This window comes from Sorex araneus, chromosome 3 (assembly GCF_027595985.1).
Source record: "Sorex araneus isolate mSorAra2 chromosome 3, mSorAra2.pri, whole genome shotgun sequence".
NCBI classification, from domain to species: Eukaryota; Metazoa; Chordata; class Mammalia; order Eulipotyphla; family Soricidae; genus Sorex; species Sorex araneus.
In genome coordinates, this window is record NC_073304.1 from 35,781,570 (window position 1) to 35,806,663 (window position 25,094).

General features: G+C 43.2%; 1 protein-coding gene across 1 annotated transcript in view; it reads right to left on the minus strand.

The window, feature by feature from the left end:
• MTHFD1 (methylenetetrahydrofolate dehydrogenase, cyclohydrolase and formyltetrahydrofolate synthetase 1) overlaps window positions 1-25,094 on the minus strand; it is a 69,497-nt gene that overhangs the window by 23,798 nt on the left and 20,605 nt on the right. The window contains exons 3-15 of the mRNA XM_004612363.2: window positions 18,805-18,864; window positions 18,349-18,402; window positions 17,902-18,038; window positions 17,688-17,788; window positions 16,043-16,179; window positions 14,923-15,034; window positions 10,937-11,064; window positions 10,196-10,293; window positions 9,835-10,008; window positions 8,643-8,779; window positions 6,409-6,455; window positions 5,768-5,875; window positions 5,549-5,623 (exon numbers count right to left, since the gene is read on the minus strand). Of these exons, the coding sequence (XP_004612420.1) occupies window positions 5,549-5,623; window positions 5,768-5,875; window positions 6,409-6,455; window positions 8,643-8,779; window positions 9,835-10,008; window positions 10,196-10,293; window positions 10,937-11,064; window positions 14,923-15,034; window positions 16,043-16,179; window positions 17,688-17,788; window positions 17,902-18,038; window positions 18,349-18,402; window positions 18,805-18,864 (1,368 nt within the window). The remainder of the gene's footprint in view (window positions 1-5,548; window positions 5,624-5,767; window positions 5,876-6,408; window positions 6,456-8,642; window positions 8,780-9,834; window positions 10,009-10,195; window positions 10,294-10,936; window positions 11,065-14,922; window positions 15,035-16,042; window positions 16,180-17,687; window positions 17,789-17,901; window positions 18,039-18,348; window positions 18,403-18,804; window positions 18,865-25,094) is intronic.

Below are 25,094 nucleotides of genomic sequence, written 5' to 3' on the forward strand. Positions count from 1 at the left end.
AGCTGGTGATGTTCTCGTTCCAACCCAGTGAGGTTAGTTGGCTTTAGGGAAGCCACTTGATTTCAAAGTATACAGAGGTTTTGTTTTTATTTATTTTGGGCCACACAATGCAGTGCTCAGGATGTGACACATCTGACATATAGTTCCATCAGTAAAGTAAGATCTAAAACATCTGTTTCCACAGTACCCTACTGCCTCACAGAAGACAATTTTAATTAATAAAATGATTTTTACTCTAAGCATAGGATTTGGAGAGACAGGGTAGTAAAAACAAAATAAACCAAGGAATACCAAATCATAAAAAAAAAAAATAACTGCCTTTTCCAGAAAGTGTGTGTATATGTGTGTGTAGAGATAAAATTATAAAAAGCAACTAGGGCAAAATGTGAACAACTAATGCATCTGGGCACTACTCCTGGCAGTGCTCAGGGGACCACATGGGATGCTGGGATTCGAACCCGGGTCGGCCGTGTGCAAGGCAAACGCCCTACCCGCTGTGCTATCGCTCCAGCCCCTCATGCATTATTCTTGCAGCACTGAAATATAAAATCAGGCTTGCTCTTCAAGCCTGAGTTCTCCCTTGAAAGCATATCTTGCTTGACTGCCTCAATAGTTTCTTCAATGGTCTACTCTGGAGAAGTCTCTTAAACATCTACTTTTGTCTTTCTCTCTCCTACATCTTTCTAAATAAGTTTTAATAAGAACTATCTTGCTTCACACATACACACACACACAAAAAAAATCACAGACAAGGGATGTACAGATCATGGATAACAGCTTGCTTTGCATGCAGAGACCTTAGGTTAATCCTTGGCACCGGAGGGAGGAAAACAAAATCACATGCTTTTTAAATCATAACTAAAACAACTGACTGAAAAAAATTACATTAAAAATGAAGTTCAAATGGAATACTATGCAGCTGCTAGGAAAGATGACGTCATGAAATTTGCTTATAAATATGTAATATGAGACTGACACCCAAGGACAGTAGAGACAAAGGCCAGGAATACTGCTCCATAGCTAGTAGCCTGCCTCATGAGTAGGGAGAGAAGGCAGCTGGAATAGAGAAGGGATCACTAAGTCAATGATGGTCGGAGGGATTGTTTGGGATGGAAGATGTGTGCTGAAAGTAGATAAAGGACCAAATGTGATAATCTCAGTATCTGTATTGCAAACCATAATGCCCAAAAGTAGAGAGTATGGAGAAAATTGTCTGCCATAGGGGCAGGGGAAGAGGATGCTGGGGACATTGGTGGTGGAAAATGTGCACTGGTAGAGGGATGGGTGTTCAATGCCCCAAAGTAGAGAGTATGGAGCAAATTGTCTGCCATAGGGGCAGGGGGAGAGGATGCTGGGGACATTGGTGGTGGAAAATGTGCACTGGTAGAGGGATGGGTGTTCGATCATTGTATGACTGAAACTCAAACATGAAAGCTTTGTAACTGTATCTCACGGTGATCCAATTAAAAAAAAAGTTCAAGTGGAAGCAAACATAAACAAATGAAACTACATTAAATTAAGATACTTTTCGACCTCAAAGGAAATGAAGACTAGAATACAAAGACAGCACACAGACTAGGAGAATTTGCTCACCACCAATTCCATAAAGGGTTAATATCCAACATATATAAAGCACTGGTGGAACTTTAAAAGAAGAAAACATCTACCTGTCAAAATATGGGGAGAAGAAAAGAACAGAAAATTCCTTAAAAAAAAAATCCAAATGGCCAAAAGGCATGCCCTCGGCCCAGATAAATCCGGAGCCGCTGAGCGTGAATCGGACCCTCTGCGCCTAAAGACTTTGATTCCAGAGATCTAACACATTCGGGCATCCAGCGCAGCATCTGATAGCAATGCACTGGGACTTCGAACTGGGCTACAACTCTGTACTGCCAGGGGTGGATTTTCTTCCTCCCCACCCTGTCTTCCTGCAAGGAAAGCGGCGGGCTGGCGGCACCCACGTGGCAAGCGCCATCTTCTATGACTCCAAACCCAGAGGTATTCGGTTTTTACTTTTGGGGCTCCCAGGAACTCATGGGAAGGGGGCGTAACCGGCACGCCCTCGGCCCAGATAAATCCGGAGCCGCTGAGCGTGAATCAGACCCTCTGTGCCTAAAGACTTTGAATCCAGAGACTTCTTACAGCAATGCACTGGGACTGTGAACTGGGCTATGTAATTTCTGGCAGAATTTTCCCTGGACTTTATACAGAAATCCAAAACTTAACATCTATAATTGTCAGCAATGTGAATCGGTTCCTTTTGAACAGGTCTGACTTGGGGGGAAACACCAAATAATAACAGTAAGTTTTTGTTGAAATATTGAAGGTTATTAATGTAGCAGCCACCTCTCTGGACTGTGAACTAAGCAAAAGCCCCACGCTGGCTGACGCGGCGTGGCGTACACCATACTATGAGGCTCGGGAAGGGGGATGAGGGGGAAAAAGAAAAAAAAAAGGGAAAAGGAAAAAGGAAAAAAAAAGAGAGAGAGTTATGTACTTGTAGCAGTGGGGCTACATATCTCTTCATTTCCAGCAGTGAAAAACTAATTATCAAATGTAGTAGGTCTGTCTCTCTTGGGTGGAAACTCCAACAACTATAGTGAGTTTTGTGTTGAATTATGGAATGTAATCAAGGTAAAGAAAAAATGAAGTGAAATTCATTAGTTATACAGTAGGGGGTAGGGGGTGGGGGCGGGGGGTATACTGGGGTTTGTGGTGGTGGAATATGGGCACTGGTGAAGGGATGGGTGTTTGAATATTGTATAACTGACAAATAAACCTGAGAACTTTGTAACTTTCCACATGGTGATTTAATAAAAAGTTAAAAAAATGGCCAAAAGGCGTATGTAGAAATGCTCTATATCACTAATCATCAGGGGAATGAAAATCAAAACAACAGTGAGATATTACCTCACACCAAAGAGACTGGCACTCATCACAAAGAACAACAACAACCAGCGCTGGTGGACCTGGCAAAAAGGGACTCTTATTCAGTGCTGGTGGGAATGCTGACTGATCCAACTTTTTTTGAAAATATGGACATTCTTCAAAACCCAAGAATTGAGCTTTCATTCATATGTAAACTGCTCCTGGGAATATGTGCTAGAGGCCCCCCCAAAAAAAAAACCATCTGTACTTCTATGTTCATTGCAGCACTATTCATAATAGCTAAAATCTTGAAACAACCCAAATTCTGAAGAATGGAATACTACACAGCTGTTAAAAAATGAAGTCATGAAATTTGCTCCACACATGGATGGACATGGCAAGTATCATGCTGACTGACATTAGTCAGAGAGAGAGGGACAGACATAGAATGATCACACTCAATTGTAGAATCTAAAACAGCACAGTATGAGAACAATACCCAAAGACAATAGAAATGAGGGCCAGGAGGATTGATCCATGGTAGAAGTTTGCCACAAGTGGGTGGGGAGGGCTGTTAGGACAGAAAGAAAAGGGGCACTATGATGATGATAGTTGACAATGATCACTGGACAAGAACTGAGTGCTGAAAGAAGGTAAAATGATATACATGGTTTCAGTGGAGAAGTGATGGGTGCTAGAATTTTTTAGTACTGAAACGCAATCATTAACAACTTTTAACTGTGCATCTCAGGATGATTCAATAGAAAATAAAAAACAACTCTGAAGTTAGGTATTTGGTCTGGAGATAAAATGCTTGATCTGACACTGGTACAAAATCCAGGCACCACATATGGTCCTCTGAACAGAGTCAGGAGTAAGTACCATATATTGCTAGTGTCCCCAAATCAAAAGCGAATGAATAAAAACAAAGGATTTCAAAAGCAATGACTCATATGTAAATGCACATATGGAATATATAATTTTTCATAAGGGAATATTTTGGGATTTTATTTTAATGCTGTTTACTACCCTTTATATCATATCCTTCCTTCTTCAACCTCCAAACCCAGCATCCACTGATCTGTTCTCCATCAGACCCATTTTCTTCCATATGAACATAAACAGTATGCAATCTTTTGAGAATGGTTTCTTTCATTCTCAACATTATTCTGAGATTCATTCATGTTGTTGTGCATATCAATGGTTCACTCCTTTTTACCCTATGGATGTAATAGTCATTTATCCCCTGATGGACTTTTGGGTGGTTTCTAAATTTGAAAGATTATTAACAGAGTTGCAAAATACACGCAGGTTTTTGCATAAATACAGCTTGCATTTCCCCTGGGTGGGACTTCTGGATCATATGGTACATGTGTTTTTTTGTTTTGTTTTGAATAGAGGCCACTCCTGGGCCAGGGAGGCAGTTCAGTGGTAGAGCACTTGCCTTGAGTTATATGAGGCGTGGCTTTAATCCCCAGCAATAAATAAATTAAAAAGAGCTACTCCTGGCAATGATCAGCCTGAGAGTGCTCAGGGACCACCACAGGGCTGTATTTGGTGGTATAGGATGAAAGAACATGTAGTACTGGAAATTGAGCTGAGAGTTTCACACATGCTAGCCATGAGCTCTAGCACTCAACCTATGTCCCTGGAGACACACCCCCTTCCTTATTTCCTTCTAGTTGACTGGGCTTAGAGGGCAGCCTGTGAGAGCCATCAACCTGGGGCCCTGCACATGCAAAGTATGTGTTCTACCACTTTAAGCCACACCCTTGTTTTCATTCGTAATTCAGTGACTATGTATGTCACACAATTCAAATAAAAAAATGTAAAGGAAAGTCAGTGGTTAGGGCATTATGCCTAGCTACCTGACCTTGTTTAATCTCCAGCACCATTGGCCTTCTGCACATTACTGGGTATAACCCCAGAGGCCCTGTACACAAGGAGTCCAAGCAGCACTTCATCTTTAGACTCTAATATCGAAATGCTGGTCCCACTCCTGAGCACCACTGGGGAGGTTCATATAGTGTTGGTGAAGGTGCTGAAAAGGGCACAGATTTATAATCCAAAAACTGCAATGATACAATGCTATGCTGAAACCCCTATTCAAGCTGTAAATGAAGCTCAAAGTTGTCATGTTAGGGGAGGGCAGCTGTCAGTGCTCTATTCTAGGACTGCGACTTAAATGCCTTTGGGAGACATTGCTTCCTTATCAATTTCACAGTTTTATACAATAGCACTGTAGCACTGTCGTCCCGTAGTTCATCGATTTGCTCGAGCGGGCACCAGTAACGTCTCCATTGTGAGACTTGTTACTGTTTTTGGCATATTGAAAACGCCATGGGGAGCTTGCCAGGCTCTACTGTGCTGGTGGGATACTCTCAGTAACTTGCCGGGCTCTTCGAGAGGGACGGAGGAATTGAACCCGGGTCGGCCATGTGCAAGGTGAATGTCCTACCCACTGCGCTATCGCTCCAACCCAATTTTCAATATCAACAATAAATAAAATGGGGGCTGGGATGCTGGAGAGATAGCTCAATGGGCTGAGCACATGGTTTGTCCAGATTCAATTGATCTCAAGCAGTAGAGAGTCCTCCAAGCACTACCAGGAGCCACCGTTGAGCACTGAGCTGGGTGAGGCCCAAACACACGTACACACACAGAAAAAGCTCACACTTACTTGTAACCGTCGGATCTGGATATCAGAGAACTTTCGCACTCCGTTTACTGAAGGTACCAAACGATTAAAGAGAGCCTTAAAAAAATATACACAAAGGACTTTTAAGTGAGAGGAACCTCATTGCTGTGCTAGTTTGCATCATCAGCATCCAACAATTCAGATGCTTCAACGCTTTCAAAAATGCATGGGGTGGGGGCGTAATGTGTCTCAGGAGCCTACCTTGTCTGTCTGGGTAAGTTCATGGAACATCCGGGCATCTATGGCTGCAGCAACTAGATTATTAGCAGCGGTGATGGCGTGAATATCACCCGTGAGGTGGAGATTGAACTACAAAGGAGAAGCCACATTAGCCTTCCAACTTCCATCAACCTTGCTCAAATTCATTCTCTTGCACTTAAATTGACTTCAATGTAAAAGCCTGGAAGCTATGTCAGGGAACAAACACTTCATGGAGGGAGGGAGCTCTTGAAAATTTAAGGTACCAGCACACTATCCTTGTAACAAATTACCATTTTCCCCAACTTAGAAATCTAGGGATCACAAATGTCATACCACCGGGGTTCAAGTGCCACAATGAGTAGCATCTCAAAGGAGTATCAAAGATGCCTAGACATTTCCCCACTATGGCCCTGAATTCACTGATCAAATATTTATATTTAAAGTCAGCGTCTGATCCTTGTCAAAAAATGAGCAGTCTCTCAACTGAGACTGCAAAGATTTATTTTTCCCCCTTAAGTGTTCCTCTTACTGAAAGAAATATTCTATTCATTGAGTGAGAGACCCATAATGAACATTTATCTCTGAGTGGAAAAGAACAAGTGTAATGAAAAGTCTAGATTCAACAAAATCCCAGACACTACCTCTTCCATAGGAATGACCTGTGAGTAGCCGCCTCCTGCAGCGCCACCTAGAGGACAAGTCACCGGGAAAGACAGGTTAGCCATGCTGAGCCTGGCAACTCAGAAATAAAGGCACTAATGGGTTTTTGTAATTGCTGCGCATTATTTATTTACTGTGACAATTATTTGGGCAGATTTAATCAGGTGTTTCTAATTTTCTTTTACTAACATAAAACACTTGATTTTGTTCATGCTGACTATTCTCTCAGCTGAAATCTCAATCTAAATGACAAAACTTTAAATACATATGTAACTATTAATTATCTTTACAAACAGGTTCCCCACGATTCCAAATATGTTACAAGACTTAGTTTACATAAAGGCAGACTTGTTCAGTCTCCTATCTCACAGAGGGCTACTCTAGCATTTTATAAAAAAAGAATGTTAAAATTCACATACTGGAAACAGACTAGCTTCCTAAAAGACAGGTTAACTGCTAGATTTTTTTGCTTGCCCATTTGGATTATTACTCAAATGACATTCAAAACGTCCAGGGCATCAGAGAGGTAAATGTCAAGTTGAATTACAGATTTTGTGGGGTCCTTATTTTTGCAAAGCAGAGATAAAGCAATGAAAATGGGGCTATACAAGGACAGAGAAAACTGGGTTCAATAAGCAAAACCCAGGAAAAAGCTCATTCTGAAATTGTAAGGGAGTATTAAAATCAAGAACTGAACAAAATTTAAGCCCATTTATATAAAATATAGCTATCAACAACTGAAGGTGAAGTATGGTTACTGGCATTGAGTCTTTATCCATTCAGATAAAGTGAGCAGTCTCTCAACTGAAATACCGAAAAACCATGCTGATGGAACTGTAATTGTTTGAGAGTTTGAAATGGACAGTGGGCTCATTTTGGTAATGTTGCCTTTTACCGAGTTACCTCTGAAGTGTCAGCTGCTGCTATTCTAAAAGGGTGATGTTGCGGAGCTGGAGTGATAGCTCAGCGGGTAGGGCATTTGCCTTGCACGCGGCCAACCTGGGTTCGAAGCCCAGCATCCCATATGAGCTCCACCAGGAGTAATTCCTGAGTGCAGAGCCAGGAGTAACCCCTGTGCATTGCTAGGTATGACCCAAAAAGCAAAATAAATTAATAAACAAACAAACAAGTATAAGGGTGATGCATACCTCAGGTCAGGAGATACAATATGTATGAACAGCTTCGCTGAATAGGCAATGCAAAATCTTCACATAAGGACAGTCATCTCTCTCTTTTTTAAAATAGGAGATATATATTTGTATATGTGCATAGCCATATATTTTTAGAAAATTTGAGAAATTTGGGAATATTATTTATAGTTTAGGTAAAATAGTTACATTAGCATTAACAATGATTGGTTTGTTTTTGGCTCACACCTGTGAGTGCTCAGGGGATAGTCCTGGCTCTGCACTCAGGAATTACTCCTGGCAGTGCTCAAGGGAGAATATGAAATTGAATACAGGTGTGCAAGGCAAAGGCCCTACCCACTGTACTCAGGCCAACATTGATTTTTTTTCTTTTTGCTTTTCAGGTCACACCTGGCGATGCACAGGGGTTATTCCTGGCTCATGCGCTTAGAAATTACTCCTGATGGTGCATGGGGGACCATATGGGATGCTGGGAATCAAACCCGGGTTGGCCGTGTGCAAGGCAAATGCCCTACCCGCTGTGCTATCGCTCTAGCCCCAACATTGATAGTCTTGACGTATATTTACTGCACTTTATCACCAAAGTGTCCATCGCCTTCCACCAGTATCTTTATGCCAACTCTAGTTCATCTCTTCATTCATCCCGCTCTCCCCCTGCTGGCAGTATCAGTTTTATAATCCAGGGCCAAGATTTTGATACTGTCTATGCCCTTGTTTTGCTTCTCTATCTGCTACAGATAAGAGAGGTTAATGGATAACTGTCCTCCCTCTAACTTACTTTGCTTAACAGGATAAATAAAGGGTAGGTATGCCTTAACTCCCCATCAGCAGCAATGATTACCTTTGCTATCACTGTTACAGCAGGAGCCCTGGCTGCACACTACCCAGCCTAGACAATCCCCACATCATGTCAGACAGTGAGAGTAGAGGGCGGAGGGGCTCGAGAAGGGAGATGTGAGGAGGACAAGTGATGTCAAGTGAGCTGAACTTGTTCACAAGCATTCATGGGCACAGTGGGCCTGGGAGGAATAAAGGAGGGGCACCCCAAGGTCCAGTCCTATGGGTACCTTTGATTCCAAAGGTGGGGCCCTGAGAGGGCTGCCGCACACAGGCGAAGACATTCTGGTGAAGATGGGCACCGAGGGCTTGCACCAGCCCAATCGTAGTGGTGCTTTTCCCTTCTCCCAGTGGCGTTGGAGTTATTCTTCAGGGTGAAGACAAAAGAAGAAAACCAAATGTGAGTTATATTTATATGATTCACTCACTTGAAAATGAAAGATGCGCAAAGAGGGTTGGGGAGAGAGAGCTCAAAGCGCGAGGCCACCCCATGATTCCCTGAGTGAGTGCGGGGCAACCCCTGAGCATAACCTAGGAGGAATCCCCAAGCACTGCTAGGGTGGCACCCAAAAACAAATATAAAAGACGTGGAAAGGATCTTTTCTGAGAGCCTGATTTGTCATCACCTCTCTATTTATTTATTTATTTATTTATTTATTTATTTATTTATTTATTTATTTATGTTTTGCTTTTTGGGTCACACCTTGTGATGTTTAGGGGTTACTCTGACTTTGCACTCAGGGGACCATATGGGATGACAGGGATCAAGTGCCCTACCCACTGTACTATTGCCCTGCCCCCACTCCCAAATTTTAAATTAAAACAAAACTGCTGCTAACTCTTGGCACTGTGAGGCACAAATACTTATAGACACTGTTATTTAAATTTCTCAGCACAGTCTCAAAAATTAGCCTTTAATATTAGTCAAAGAATTAAAAAAAAAGTCAACAGAACTAGCAGATTTCTGAATATGAGGTTTAAAAAAGGGGAGTCCACAGCTGGCAATATGCCAGGGCTTATTTCTGGCTCTGCATTCAGGGATCACACCCAGTGGTGCTCTGGGGACTGTATGGAGCGCTGGAATCGAACTCCAGTTAGCAGTGTCCAAGGAAGGCACCTTACCCACTGCATTCTCTCTCTAGTACCCTGAAAACAACTTTTAAGATACAATGCTTTACTTGATAACCCTGACAAATATACTCATCTTCGAGGACATAAAATCTTGAACCTCATGGGTTACTGTTACGGAAGGATAAAATTAGAGAAAACTGGTGCAAAATGCTAAGAACAAATCAAAGGAAGTTATATATAATGTATACAGGCACTCACGATATAGTGAATGCAAAAACAACCTCTGGCAAGGAGATAGGAGATTCAGGATTAATACTAAAATTTGATTGGCGAGTGAATAAAAACCCATACCCAGTGACCACCACATATTTCCCATCAGGCTGATGCTTCAGGCGTTCCAGTGTCGACAGTAGAACTTTGGCCTTTGTTTCACCATATAATTCCACCTCTTCAGAGAGTAAACCAATCTCTCGAGCCAGATTACCAATAGGCTTCGGCTTACAAGATCGTGATATGTCAATGTCACTGAAAAGAAACAAAAAAATTTATATTTATCTTTCCTCTCTGAATTTGAGCTCACCCTAACAATGCTTCCTCTCTCATCCCACAAGCAGCCCTGGGGCTCCAGAGGGGACATAAATACAACTACAGTAGCTGTCAGCTAGAAACCAATAATCCACAAAGTTTAAAACCAGAAAGGCTTTATTTTTACCTTGGAACAGGTGTCTTGAGCGTAAGGCTGTTATATTGAATTATCCATTTTCCAGGCTTAGATTTCTCCAGGAAATGCTGTGCACTGTCTACTGTGCTCTAAACAAAGTAACAACAATGGAATTTAGAGGTGTTCTTTTCAGCTCCAGCTCAGTTCCAAACCTTGGCTCATTCCAGTGCAACCACAAAATGAACAGCTTTAAAACTCACCTAACATGGGGCTTGAGTGATAGTACAGTGGGTCGACATTTGCCTTACACATGGCCGACCCAGGTTCCATCCCTGGGATCCCATTTGGTCCCTAAGCACCACCAGGAGTGATCCCTGAGTACAGTGCCAGGAGCAAACTCCAAGCACTGTCAGCTGTGGCACAAACACGAAAAAGAAGAAAGGAAAAACCAAAGATCTACCTATTAACATGCTTAATTTAGTTCTAGGCCAGAGTCTGCAGGTCCCATGCTGCTCTATCAGGGAGTGTGTGGGACAAAGGGCAAAGTAGTCAATATGCACCCAGAAAGGCAGTGTTTGCACCTACTTATATTACAAACTAATTTAGAACTGTACCACCTCTACTCTCCTCCTTTAATACGACTCTATTTCTCTATTCTTCTATTTCCTTTCTTGTTCTCACATTCTTACTTCTTGAGTATGTCTTGACAATATTTCTACTAGGGAAGAAAAGCAGTCATTGGAGCTGTACTGGCTTCGGAGCGCCACGACAGAAACATTAATTCACACGTACCTGCATTAGCATTGCCACTGTCATGGGTCCAACGCCGCCCGGCACGGGAGTGATGAAGGCTGCCCTCTCTCGGGCCTCATCATATGCCACGTCACCCACGACTTTTTTCCCATTTGGTTTGGTATCATCTGGTCAAGGGGGGGGAAATATTAAAGTGAATTTTCAGAATCTGAATCATTGGTGTATTTCTAAATTATGTGTCAATCAAGACTGTTTTCCTCTTAAATTAAGTAGCATTTAGGGTGTGCAGTTCTCTTGACTTAAGAGTCTATTTTCCTTAAAATCTATAGGATGACAGCTATTTTCTCTTTCCTAGAGAGAAACTTGTTTTACCTGCAAAATTCACAATTTGCTGAAGTGGTTTTTCAGAGCCAGGAGAATCCTTTTGTAGTCTGTCAGGTGGCAACTAAAATGCCAGTTGTTTTTGTTATTCTACCCAGTACATAATGAACACCTTTTAAAATGCTAATTCGCCCCAGGCTTACAAAGGAATTTTTTGGGTGCATAAAGCTTCAACTATGTCACAGCTGCCAGATACCGTTTCTACAGCAACTGTCAGCATTTTGTAAGCTCCAGGCATGAGCTGGAGGAACAATTCAACATCTAGTTCCAAAGACAAGTAGTTACTTTAAATGTATGCAAAAGGCAAAGAATATAATTGCACTTCCCTTAGAAGGATACAAGAACTACCACAAATCTGAGCTGCAAAGAATAAAAGCCTGCATCACTGCTCACTCATACAAAATGTCCTTCACTGGGCTTCAGGGCACTTGCGGGAGGGCTGGTAATAGGATCAAACCTTGCAGCTCTAATGCTCCCCCTAGCAGCATCTGGTAGAATCTAACACATATGTTATTTTCTGGAGTGGATGGACCCAATTTAGTAGAATAAAGAAGACATACCAATTTTTTCCCCCTTCTGATTTTTGGGCTACACCCAGTGATGCGTAGGGGTTACTCCTGGCTCTGCACTCAGGAATTTCTCCTGTCAGTACAAAGGGGTACCCTATGGGATACTGAGGATTGAACTCAGGTGGGCTGCATGCAAGGAAATTACTCTACCCACTGTACCATAGCTCTGCCCCAACATACTAAATCTTGCACCATTTTAATGATGTACTAGATGAGCTGAATTTTGCTTCTTAACTATCAGATAACCTGAGTGTCCGCTAAGGTAGAGAGTACATTATGGAAACTGATGCAACCAATGGACAGAGATCACTTCTATTTGTTTAAGAGTATGTTTTGGCAACCAACAAACATTCTGGATATTACAACAATCCTAAAATTGTTCTTTTACTAGGAATTCTATATAAAGTCCAACTTAATCCTTGACTCATTCACATTTCATTTGCAGAAGCCACTACACTGGATAGATTGAGATTAGATTGGGATAAGGGGGTGTGAATCTTCCCTTTTTATAACCTCCTGCCCCACCTTACTATTAATACAGCTCTTATCTCACATTACTTTTAATAAATCAAGCAGAGATATGTTCAAGTCTTTGGGCCAACTATTTTTGCTCTATACTTAAAACATTTAAATTAAATTATTCCTTTAGAACAACACTTTAATTCATTCTTAACTTGGTGATCTATGTTATCCCTGGTTATTTAAATCATACAAGTTATTTAAATAATCAAAATATAACCAAGAAGTGGCCCAGTTTTAGAACCTGATGCTTCAAATATTACTATTTACAGAGACAATCTTTAGGACCTCTTCCCACTGGTCTATGATTCAGTGGTATAGCTTTTCTCAGAGAACAGTACAATCCAGTCTTATTTATACTTATTCACTATATGCCCAGGATAAGAAAAAAGAAGCTGACCATTGAAGATATTATTTTAAATCACATTCGTATTTTACTGTTTGTGTAAAGAACGAATGTGAATGAGAGAAAGTTTCACATTTAAGTCAACATTCCATACTGATCTCTGTAAGTCTCAAGATTCCCACCCAGAATTTCCAAAACAGAAAAAAAGTCAAAAGCAGAAATATGATACAGAAGGTGCAAGGTTTAAGAAGAATGAGCAATGTCATATTGCAAGTACTCAAAAGTGAGTTGTAGGAGAGCAATTTCTTCATCATCCATAAGATAATTACACTATAAGAAAATGAGTGATCAATTATGAGCTACTGTCTTAAAAGCGTGGTAGGTAGAGTGGGAGGGAGGTTAAAAACAGTGAAGGCTTGACAGTGACTAATGTTCCTGGCAGCTCAGTGTCTGTATTTCAAACTTGAGATGGGGAAGGAGAATAAAAGACTATTCTTGTTATAACTCCCTTCAATAATCCAACAGATACTTGTGCTAGCAATGAGCAGGCAGAAATATGGACAGAGCATGGTGGGAAGCTACTGTGCACTCGGGGAGAACACAGGACCCAGCAAGTGACACATGACAGAGGAGAGAACAAGGGGCATGGGAGGGGCAGGAAGAGGAGAAGAAGTTTCAAAAGGAGAGCCCACTCCTTGTTGGGAGAACTTACAGACAAGGTTTGGAATGAAGAAGGAAATCCAGACAGAAGGTGGAAGGAGGTGGGGAAAGCCAAGTCAAACCTGAATTTTCTACAATGGGGTAGCCAACACTTGGGGTCAGGTTCTACACACCAACACAGTCATCTGGTTAATGGTTGGTTACTCCTTTCCCAATCTATGAGCTGCTTTATGTGGAGAAACTTCAGATGCAGGACTAGCCTGCTGGTGCTGAGGACCAGTAGGAGATCCGAGGCCAGAGACAGTACAGAGGATAGGGTGCTTGCCTCGCTCGTGACTGAGCAGATTCAATCTCTGGCATTTCATATAGTCCCCTGAGCCTACCAGGACTGATACCTGAGTGCAGAGTCAGGACTAAGTCCTGAGCACCACTGGCCACTAATCCCCACTCCAAGGAAAAGAAAGAAAGAAAAGAAAGAGAAAGAAAGAAAGAAAGAAAGAAAGAAAGAAAGAAAGAAAGAAAGAAAGAAAGAAAGAAAGAAAGAAAGAAAGAAAGAAAGAAAGAAAGAAAGAAAGAAAGAAAGAAAGAAAGAAAGAAAGATCCACAGCAGTTCATCTAGCTGAGAGGATAAGACTCAAAGTCAGAGTACAGAGAAGAGGAAAAATTCCTAATATTTGAAAGCACATCCAAAATGACAAATGACTGGGAGTGAAACAGAAAGATCCCAGACCCCTGGGAAGGAGAAATGGGGATGTCATGAAGCAGACCAGGGGAGTGAAGACTATCCGAGGAGAGGTTGCCAAGGATGCTACTGGACATGGCAAAGGTGGTTTTACCCTCTGTGCCTAGAAAAAGTCCAGGCTGAACCTCGAAAAACCTAGGGAAATCTTGGCCAAATGAGCTAAGCTGTCCTCCAGGATTCTCAAATCCTTGCAAAGAGCACACTGTTTTAAATCTATCCATTGCCTGCTAAAATTATGTATTATTTAATAGCACTGTAGCAGTGTTGTCCCGTTGCTCATCGATTTGCTCGAGCGGGCACCATAATATCTCCATTGTGAAACTTCTTGTTACTGTTTTTGACATATCGAATACGCCACGGGGAGCTTGCCAGGCTCTGCCGTGAGGGTGGGATACTCTCGGTAGCTTGCCAGCCTTCCCTAGAGGGACGGAGGAATCGAACCTGGGTTGGCCACATGCAAGGCAAACACACTACCCGCTATGCTATCGCTCCAGTCCATATTATTTAATACACAATACAAAATATTTTATTAAAAGGTGAGCTCAAGGTGCAAACAATGCACACGCCCCCCCGCTCTTGCTTCAGCCTGCACATAGCAGAGGCGACAATCACAAGCTCTGCCGTTAACCTGTCTTCAAGGGGCGACTATGCCAGCTACTAATTGCATGCATCCCCTGGCATATCCCTCTGGACCTTAGCACTTCAAACTTCAAGCGGGACAATGGGGTCTTTGCCTAGACTGTGACGACCCAGACGCCTTCCTCCGGCTGGCGCATGAGAAACCACTTTCTTCCTCTGCACTGCTCACCTGGGATGTAATTGATCCCACAGTCAATGACTATTGCTCCAGGTTTGATCCACTCCCCTTTCACCATTTCTGGCTGACCAGTTGCAACCACCAGGATGTCACCTTTATTCACCTAATAAAAGAAGGTTCAGAAATTAAACAGAGAAACACACAGAAATCTAGAGTGAAGGCCAAGGATGCAGCTCGGTGGTAGAGCAACTGTGCTATATGTGTGAGGAGGCCCTTGGTTTCCATAAAATATTTAACATATTTAACACAAAATGTGTATTATAAACAACAACAACAACAACCCTCGAGTGAAAGGACATCCTAAGTTTTGTATAAAATTATACAAAACTGTGTTTGTGTTTGTTTTGGACCACACCCAGCAGTACTTGGTGGACCATACGTGGTGTCTGGGATCGAACCCAGGTTAGCCACATGCAAGCCAACACTTGGCTTGCTAAACTAACTCTCTGGTCCAGTTCTGTCTAACCTACTGAACTGTCATCAGTCATTAGACAGCATGTTAGGTGAATGTCTCGAACACAGGCCACACACCATTTCTGACCACGTTTCATATGCTGTACTGACTCCCACATGAGACAAAAAGCCTGCAGGGAAGGGAAGGGCCCAGGCTTGGAGCCACAGCCCCCGAGCCAGGCTCTGGATCCCAGCTCCCTCTCTCATGGAATGGAGTGCAAACCTTCTGCGGAGCACGGGCTGCACCCCTCTCCTGTTCTCCCAGCTTAGAGCCCACACTGTCAACAGAGGTGCAGCCCTGGCGGATTCTTAGGCTCCGCAGCCAATGTCAGAGTCAAGAACAGGTTGCCACAGGGGCCAAAGGACCACTGTCCACAACCCCCACAGAATGCCTCTGCCTCAGAGGCCAGCATTGTGACGCATCTGTGGGCACCATGCTGCGAGGGGTCAAGTCACAGCTCTGCTACGTATCTGCCACACGGTAACTGGCTAGAGAAAGAGCATGGCCAGACCACAACAAATTTTTGTTAGAATTTGTTTCTTGAAGTGTGCGTGTACACACACACACACACACACACACACACACACACACACACACACACACACACACACACACACACACACATTCTCCCTTTCTGCTCCACTCAGGACCCTTTACCTCTTCATTGAGATTGGCAGTCTTCGAGTGGCAGGTGGTTACAGTGGCATTGTTCCACAGAAGCAAGTCGTGCATCGGGGCACCGACTATCTTACTGCGGCCGATCACCACAGCGTGCCGGCCAGCAATCTGCACCCCTGAAAGAATAGCCAACGTTCACATTGTGGAGAGCCATCCTTTGCAGAGCACAGAACAAGTGCACAAAAGCAGGATTTTAGCCACAAGGAAAACTCCCCTGAACAGTCAGTCCGCCTTTGGCAATAATATCAGTTTAAGCACTGCGGCTACAAACTGGGACGTGGACATGTGTCCTCCTTCCTGTGGGTTTAAGGGAGCAGCTTAAGCCAAGATTCATTCATTGAGTCATAGGAGAGTGGGAAGAAAACCTACACACAAAAAGAAAAGAAACCCCAACATTCAGCTAAACAGCCATATGGGAGAAGAGGACATCAGATTAAATTATAGTGGTTATGACAAATGGGTATTAGTGGGGTGGAGCATAGCAAGGAAAGTAGTTCGTATTAGTAACTCTTTCCAACTTTCAGTTAAGTTTATTTGAGCAGATCTTCATCTACATTTCTTTTGCCTAGGACCTCAACCACAGGGCTATTTGCAGGGAACTGATGAAAAGGAACTTAAAGTGCAGCTGAGAGTGTTTTTGCCTATCGAGTGCTCTGTGGCCTTGTACCTCTGTCCCTTGCAGGACTGACACATCCTGCACAAAAGGTCATTTCGTCAGTTTAGCACAAAAGCCTGTACTTCCGATGATGCTCAGGCTCTGTGATACTGGGGACACTTGAATCAACCTGGTAGTGTTTGGGGGCCTCGGGGTTGCACCCAGAAGGCTCGAGGCACCTTGGGATACTAAGGATAGGACCCGGTCAGGCACATGTTAGGCAGGAACTCAAACTGCTGTACTATCTACCAGCCCTTAGATCTATTCAACAGGATACATTTCCTTATTTTAAAACAAAGATCTCTGCTAAAAGTATTCACAATAAAGTTAAAATACCAAGATAGAGACTAGGTAATGGGGGTGATATGGCCAACTGTTCAAGAGATGTTTCAGCCATCTGTCTAGTCCAAGAACTACTATGAAGGCTCAGTGCCCATGAAGTGGGTAGAGACTTGGAGAATTTTTTTTTAACAATAGCATTCCCTCCTCACTCCTCCCCCAAACTAGCTGCACTGAACTCAAATAATCCTGAGTTCAAACTGTGGCTCTGCTGCCTTCTGGAAAAGTTACTTATCCCTGTGAGTCTGCGTTCTCATCTACTGGGCAAAAAATAACAGCAATTTCAGAGAGCTGCTGACAAAGCTGAGATTGAGGTAAAGGCCCCAGGAGACAGAATGAGCCAATCAAGCCCACTGATTCTGGGTCCAGCGTACCTCCTCTATACCTGCACACAAGATCAGTTCCAGGAACCAACCAACCTCCCTCCCTCCCTCCCTCCCTTCCTTCCAAAAACCAGCAAAATAAATTTTTATTTTATAATTATTTCTAAAGTTGACAACAGAAGTAGATCAAATATTCCAGCTAACTGCACTATTGCACAAAATGTTTATAATCACTCCACAGAAATTAGAGTTTACGAAGTTAACATTTGGGATGTATACATCATGTCAAAGTATTTATTTCTTGTACCTGTCTCCTTGATGAGTTCCAAGCATCCTTTTGGTGTACAAGGGATGAAACAGTCATTCAGGTCACCTCTAGCAAGTTTCCCAGCACTGATGCTTGTCAAACTAAAGCAATGAAGATGACAGAGAGGTAACAAGGTGCTTTTAACCTTTAGAAGCAAATATTTGCTTCCGACCTTACAAACAGATACGGTTACATAAGACCAGGTCACACTCACCCATCCACATCCTTTTCAGGAGAGATGGCATTGATCACTGCTTCGGTGTTAATGGGATTTTCTGAATCTAAAGGGAGCTGCACTATGAACCCATGGACAGTGAGGTCCTCATTCAAAGATGCAATACACTTCAACACCTAAAAGTAACACCACATGGAACATGTATGTATTTATCACACAGAAATCAGAAGATGAAACCCTTTCCAAGTCAGTAGTCAAGCTGACCCTTCCCTGTACCAACAGCTTAACTATTATCTTCTTGCAGTGTAGTCCTCCTTGAATCTGGTGTATTTGGTTTTGGCCACAGCCAGCAATGCTCAGGGGTTACTACTGGCTCTGTGCAATTATTTAGGTCCCTCTGGTGGTGCTCGGGGGACCATACGGGGTACTGGGAATCTGTAAATTCTATGAAACCAAAGAACATGTTAGTTGTTCGAAACAACTCACCTCAGGTTCTGTGACTGTTCTTGGTAACTTTATGTGGGTGGTTTTGATCCCAATCTGCAAAAACGAACATTTGAAACATGTCAATGGAAAGAGAACCTCTGTTTCTTTTTACCCCGAGGAGTTCTCTGTGGACTTATTTCTCACTTTGACCTACTCACTAGCTATGTGCTGTACTTCATGTCCTTTCATGAAGTATGAACTATGTATGAACAGCACATACAGAACTGTGCTGCAGTTCAGTTCCACTAAGCAAATCCAACTTCATGTCCACTAAGCAAATCCAAGGAGTGAAAAACAGTGAAGGGCCCACCAGGGGTCTTTTCTAAATCTAACAGCTCTAAGTCACTTGTTTCTGACATGCAGAACAGGTGACGACAAGTCTGCGGTGGCATTTGAGTTACAGGATGAGGGTGACCGCAGAGGTGGAGGATGAGGCATCGCGATCGCAGGCATTACCTCTTCGGCAGCCTTCAGCTTCACGTTTATATAAAGATTGGAATCATCTCTGTCGCCAACCTAGAATAATACATGCAAATCAGATGGTTAGGGAGAGGCAGAGTATACAGCAAAGCTTCTGAGGCTTTCATTTGGATAAAAGGAATATTTCATCACAAGACTCTTACTACTGAGAACTTTTACTGAAGACCAAGGAGAATGTTGGGCCAGGATGAGGGTGTGGACACAGTGGTACTACTGACGCTGCCCAGAGCAAAGCCTACTGTTTTCTCACTGGAAAGGCCAAAATAAAGGTGAGGGTGGACCCTTCTGATTGGGAAAGAAGGTGAGGACGCTGCCAGCCTGCCAGGAGAGATATCAAGAGGAAGGACACACCGACACTATAGGCATAGACAGCTAAGGACTGTCATCGGGCTAGAAAAACACACCGAAGGTGGGAGAGGCAGGCCCACTAGAGGGCACTGCCACCTGCTGCCACCTCCAGCCATGAAGAGACACAGAGAGAAGTTGGAGTTGAAGGACATAATGGGGAGGCAAAGGGCTGACCACCGCCCTCAGACAGGAAGCACCGGACAGAAGCCAAGTGCCTGGAAGCATTATACTCTGGCCCTCCCTCCCACTCCCCTCATCCATGGCTTCATTTTCCCTTTTCATCTGTAGCATTTTATTTTACAGGTAATCTGCCATGATGCAATGGTTGACATTTGTCCTTTTCAAGACTGAAACATTTTCTCAGGATGAACGTCAATGAAAGTCTTCTGCAATTTTCAAAACTGCCGCAGGAGGAATAGCAGGCCTCTGGATACCGAAATAGCTGGGGCGAGGTTCCTTTTTGCCAAAGCAGGATGTGCACTGGCCTTTGGAGGAGGACTGCCAGGGCCTGTCACACTGATGCTCTCACTGGAAGCTCCCGCCAGTCAGAAATATGCCCTTTCTTAGCTTCAGCTACCCCTCAGATAGAGGGCTTTGGCTATATAATTATTTATTTGGGGGGATTTTTAGGCCGTTACTAGTGATGCTCAGGGTTTATTCCTGGCTCTGCACTCTAGAACCACTCTTGGCAGGGCCTTGGGGATCACAGGGAAGATCAGAAAATAAACACAGGGCAGTCCGTCGCATACAAGGCAAATGTACTATTGCTCTGGCCCCGGCTGTCTATTTGTTAAGGGACCACACCTTGCAGTGCTCAGGGGTCACTCAGAGTGGTGCTTGGAGGACCATGTGGTAATGGGGATGGAACCTGGGACTCCCACATGCAAACCATATGCTCCAGTCTTCTGAGTCATGGGCCCAGCCTGAGAGTTCTCGGCTTTGCTGGGACCAGTTTGAATTTCAAGAGAACAGCAAGAATCAACAGATTCCTTAGTGGGGAATCTGACTTTTCATAAACAGGGCTTCTTTGTACCTAAGTGCATTAGTTGCTTAAGATGGGAGGGGGACAAGGGCAGTGTTCCCTAGAATCTTAGTGCCTCTCATGTTTCTTCTTTTTAAGGGGTCACACAGGGTGGCACTTGGGGTGGGCTCTGACTTAGTGCTTGGAATATGATGCAGTGCATAGGCTATGCTCTGGCCCTCTGAGCTGTCTCCCAGGCCTTTCTCTTATGTTCCATGCTCCTATCATAACCCTGATTCCGTTACCACACTTAAAATATATGCTGGGATCTTTAGATCAAAGACGGAAAGGAAATCATTCTAAATAAATGTATTAGTGGGGCTGGAGTGATAGCACAGCGGGTAGGGCGTTTGCCTTGCATGTGGCTGACCCGGGTTCGATTCCCAGCATCCCATATGGTCCCCTGAGCAGTGCCAGGGGTAATTCCTGAGTGTAGAGCCAGGAGTGACCCCTGTGCATCACTGGGTGTGACCCAAAAAGCAAAAAAAGAAAAAAAAAGTATTCGTTTATAGTTTCATAGATATTTCTAACTGTGATAACTTAGACTCAACTGAGATTAAACAGTTTTGTCATTCACTGTGGGTCCTTCTTAAGCTGCAATTTTTATTTTACACTTCACCTTAATTCATCCCTAGGGTAGTTGAAATGCTACTGTAAGTCACTCTTCCAAGAAAGGCACATGAGTCTTATGAGTTTCTGAAAATAATTTTCTGTTGCTTTTGCATCTGAAGGACCAACTTGACTAAATCTGGAGTCATAGCATCTCAGAGATGTCTTCAGTATCCAGAGTTAAGGGAGAGAGGTCTTTTGTTACTGGGCCTCTATAGGTAATTGCTTTCAGTCTGAATGCTGCTGACAGAATTTTTCTAAAATTAGAAAACAGTTACCAGTTTTCAAAAAGAAGCCTTTAGTAGTTAGAGCTATGAGCTATTTTTATTGTAACCCTAATGCAAAGGATAAGATATCTCAGGAGCCAATTTAAAGACTCACTCCCAGTCTGGGCATTTTCTAGAGGAAAAATGGTTATCTAATCACTGATAGACTAGATATATGAGTATTTAGCTGAAGAACTGTAAATTCTTGACTGACAGTTAAATAGGTGGGTGGAAGAACAGAAATTTAATCACATTATATTTTATCAAGAAAATCTTAAGTGATTTAGCAAGGAATGCTGAGTTGGGCTAGGGAGATAGCTCAGGAGTCAAGAGATATGCCTTGCCCACAACCAAGGCATACCTTCCTCAATGCTACAGGCGTGGCCCAGGGTGCTCCCCCCCACCCCCACGACACACAACTGGGCCTGAGCAGGATTGCATTACCAGGCCCTTGTACCGGCTGGTCTGTCCTGGTTGGTTAAGTACCGCCAAGGATGGTTCCAGGGCTCCCCAAGAACTGCTATGTCACAGAAAGACATCGACTCTGCTACTAAAGTGCTAGACTAAACTAGTCTACCCCTGCTTCATTGGGAAAGACAGGCTAATGTAACAACACTGAAATGAATAAAGACAAGTTGGGGGCTGGGGAGATGGCCCTCAGCACATGTTTTTGCATGTGGGAGATGCTGTTTTCATCCCTGGTATGGCCCCAAACAAAAAAGCAAAATTAAATACAAGTTCAGGGGCTAGACTGATAGTACAGTGAGTAGGACACTTGCCTTGCACGCAACTGATCTGGGTTCGATCCCCAGTACCCCATATGGTCCCCCAGCCCTTCACTCAGGAGTGATCCCTGAGTATAGAGCCAGAAGTAATCCCTGAGTACCGCCAGGTATGGCCCCCAAACCAAAAACACAAACAAACAAACCTATCAGTAAAATACAAGTTTGGAAGCCAACCTTGAAAGCTGAGGGAAACGGGCCAAGAAGACAGCTCCAAGGACTGAAGCGCTTGCTCCATGTTGGGAGGGTGCGGGAAGCCTGAGTCAACTCCCTGGCACTGCGTTGCTCCCGAAATCACAACAAAACAAAAGAAACAAAACTGGGGGAAAATCCCCATTATCACTAAAGACAAAGGTTTTACAAAAATAGTTTTCTTGCCTGTGACATTTACTCTTCCTACAACAAACAATTCAATGAAATAAAGAAATAACTGAGCCCCTGATGTACCAAGAATACACCCACAACATAAATCTTTGATGCTTAGTAATTTGCAAAAAAGGGAAAACCTACAGCAGCACCGAAAACACCAGGGAGAACAGTGGGCCTGTGCTTTCCATCTCAGCTAAGGCCTTTTACATAATGAACAGGAATACAGGAAAAACATTTAAGGATGATTCACTCGGAACAAAGGGGCAAAAAATTAGTAAGGGTTTATTGAAACTAAGCAAGTAATTAAATGACATGTGAAGACATACATAGAGAAATGTAAAGTGAGGAAGCAAGTATTTCTGAAGGGAGGTTTTTGTTTTGTTTTGTTTTGTTCTGATGAAAGGGCTCAATTTTTTTCCTTTTTTACTGAATTACTATGAAATACATGGTTGCAAAGTTGTTCAGGACTGGGTTTCAGTCATACAATGTTCCAACACCCTTCCCTTCACTAGTGTACATTTCCCACCACCAATGTTGCCAGTTTCTCTCCCACCCAGTCTCAGATTATCATACAACTCAACCTTTCAAACATTCCTTTATACATCTGAACACGTGACAAACATTCATCAAATGCTTCCTACTGCATAAATCTGGAGCTCAGTGGGGGAAAAACCAGGGTGGAGGTCTAACATAGGAAGTATCCTCCCAGGCAGGTAGGGACTTTATGAGTTTTCTTAAAGAAAGAGGGTAGAGGGGCTGAAGCGATAGCACAGCGGGTAGGGCATTTGCCTTGCACGCGGCCAACCCGGGTTCAATTCCCAGCATCCCATATGGTCCCCTGAGCACCGCCAGAGGTGGTTCCTGAGTGCAGAGCCAGGAGTGACCCCTGTGCATCACTGGGTGTGACCCAAAAAGCAAAAAAAAAGAAAAGAAAAGAAAGAGGGTAGAGACACTCAAATGGTTTCGTAACCAGGAAACAAGGAGTTCTAAAAGGTTTAGCTGATATCTGGGGGCAGATAAAATTGTCCAAGAGTTCTCAAAACACCATACACAAATTCTTTGTAAGACTCCAAGGCTAATTCAGAAGACCTGGAAGTGCCAAACTACTTTCACAGAAAACTGCTGGTATTGTTTATCCATTTCACTGTGTCAACATGTGCAGAATCTACAAAAGTAGTAATCGTGGGTAAGAATGCAATGAGCTGGCATCAATCAAGACAATGACACCAAACCAAACTAGACCTCTGTTGCCACATGCTCTCAGTAAAAGTCATAGAAAGCTAACTTTAAAGCTCACTCCTAATGTTCTGTGGGAGAACTGGAAAGCACTCATAAGGCACTTCTGCTACAAATACAATCATGATGGCTGTCACCAGGAAAAGCATGTTGTGCTTTTTTTTTTTTTGCCATGCAAGCTGAACTACCGAATATTTGAATGGAATAGTAGCTTTACTTGAAAGAACAACTGACAATGATTATTCACGCTTAAATATTTGGCAAATGTTTTTACAACACTGGACAAACTTAGTCTGCTGTCTCTAAAAAGACTGTAGCATTTGTTGTCAATGATAAAACTGAAGTAGAAATCAGGATTTTTTTTGGCAGGGAGGACGGGGATGATACCTGATGGTGTTTAGGGGCTAATCCTGGTTCTGTGCTCAGGAGCAACCCCTTCCAAGAGTGACGGTCACATGCCAAACTAGTATCTTGTTTCCTACATTATCTCTTTGACTCAAAAAATTATGATTTTTCCATCCATTCCTATTATCTTACTTCTCAATAAATAATTTTCTGATGTATTCACTGGTGATACTAATGACTATGTTTTTTTTTTTTTCTTTTTAGGTCACACCCGGCAATGCACAGGGGTTACTCCTGGCTCTGCACTCAGGAATTACTCCTGGCAGTACTCAGGGGACCATATGGGATGCTGGGAATCGAACCCGGGTTGGCCTCGAGCAAGGCAAACGCCCTACCCGTTGTGCTGTCGCTCCAGCCCCTATGATTTTTTTTTCCCCTTTTTGGATCACACCTGGGGATGCACAGGGGTTATTCCTGGCTCTGTACTCAGGAATTACTCCTGGTGGTGCTCAGGGGACCATATGGGATGCTGGGAATCGAACCCGGGTTGGCCGCGTGCAAGGCAAATGCCCTACCCGCTGTGCTATTGCTCCAGCCCCTCCTATGATTTTTTTTTTACATAAATAAATATGCTAGGGCTGGAGCGATAGCACAGCGGTAGGGCATCCGCCTTGCACGTGGCTGAACCGGGTTCGATTCCTTCGCCCCTCTCGGAGAAACTGGCAAGCTATCAAGAGCATCTCGCCTACATGGCAGAGCCTGGCAAGCCACTCATGGTGTATTCGATATGCCAAAAACAGTAACAAGTCTCAAAATGGAGACATTACTGGTGCCCGCTCGAGCAAATCGATGAACAACGAGATGACAGTGACACAGTGATACAGAAATAAATATGCTAACATATATTTTACATTTTCATAAATATACTAACATTTTATATTTTTCATTAAAAAAATACCAACATTAGTATAATTCAGTGAGCAATTACTTTCTCAATGAGGAATAGAATGAAATACCACATATGGGTAAATAGTGATTCAAAGAGCTGAGGAAAAATAAATCTCAACGGGCTAGAGCATATTTATGCTTTGCATACTGAAGCCCTAGGGTTCAATGTCCAACACCATATGGTATTCTGACACTTACTGGAAGCAAGTATCCCCAAAGCACTGGTATGGCCCTAACACACACACACACACACACACACACCCTCTGCTCAGATTGCATACTGCACATTGCATCTAACCTTTAAAACCTTTACTCACTGGGTCAGGGAGATAGCTGAAAGAG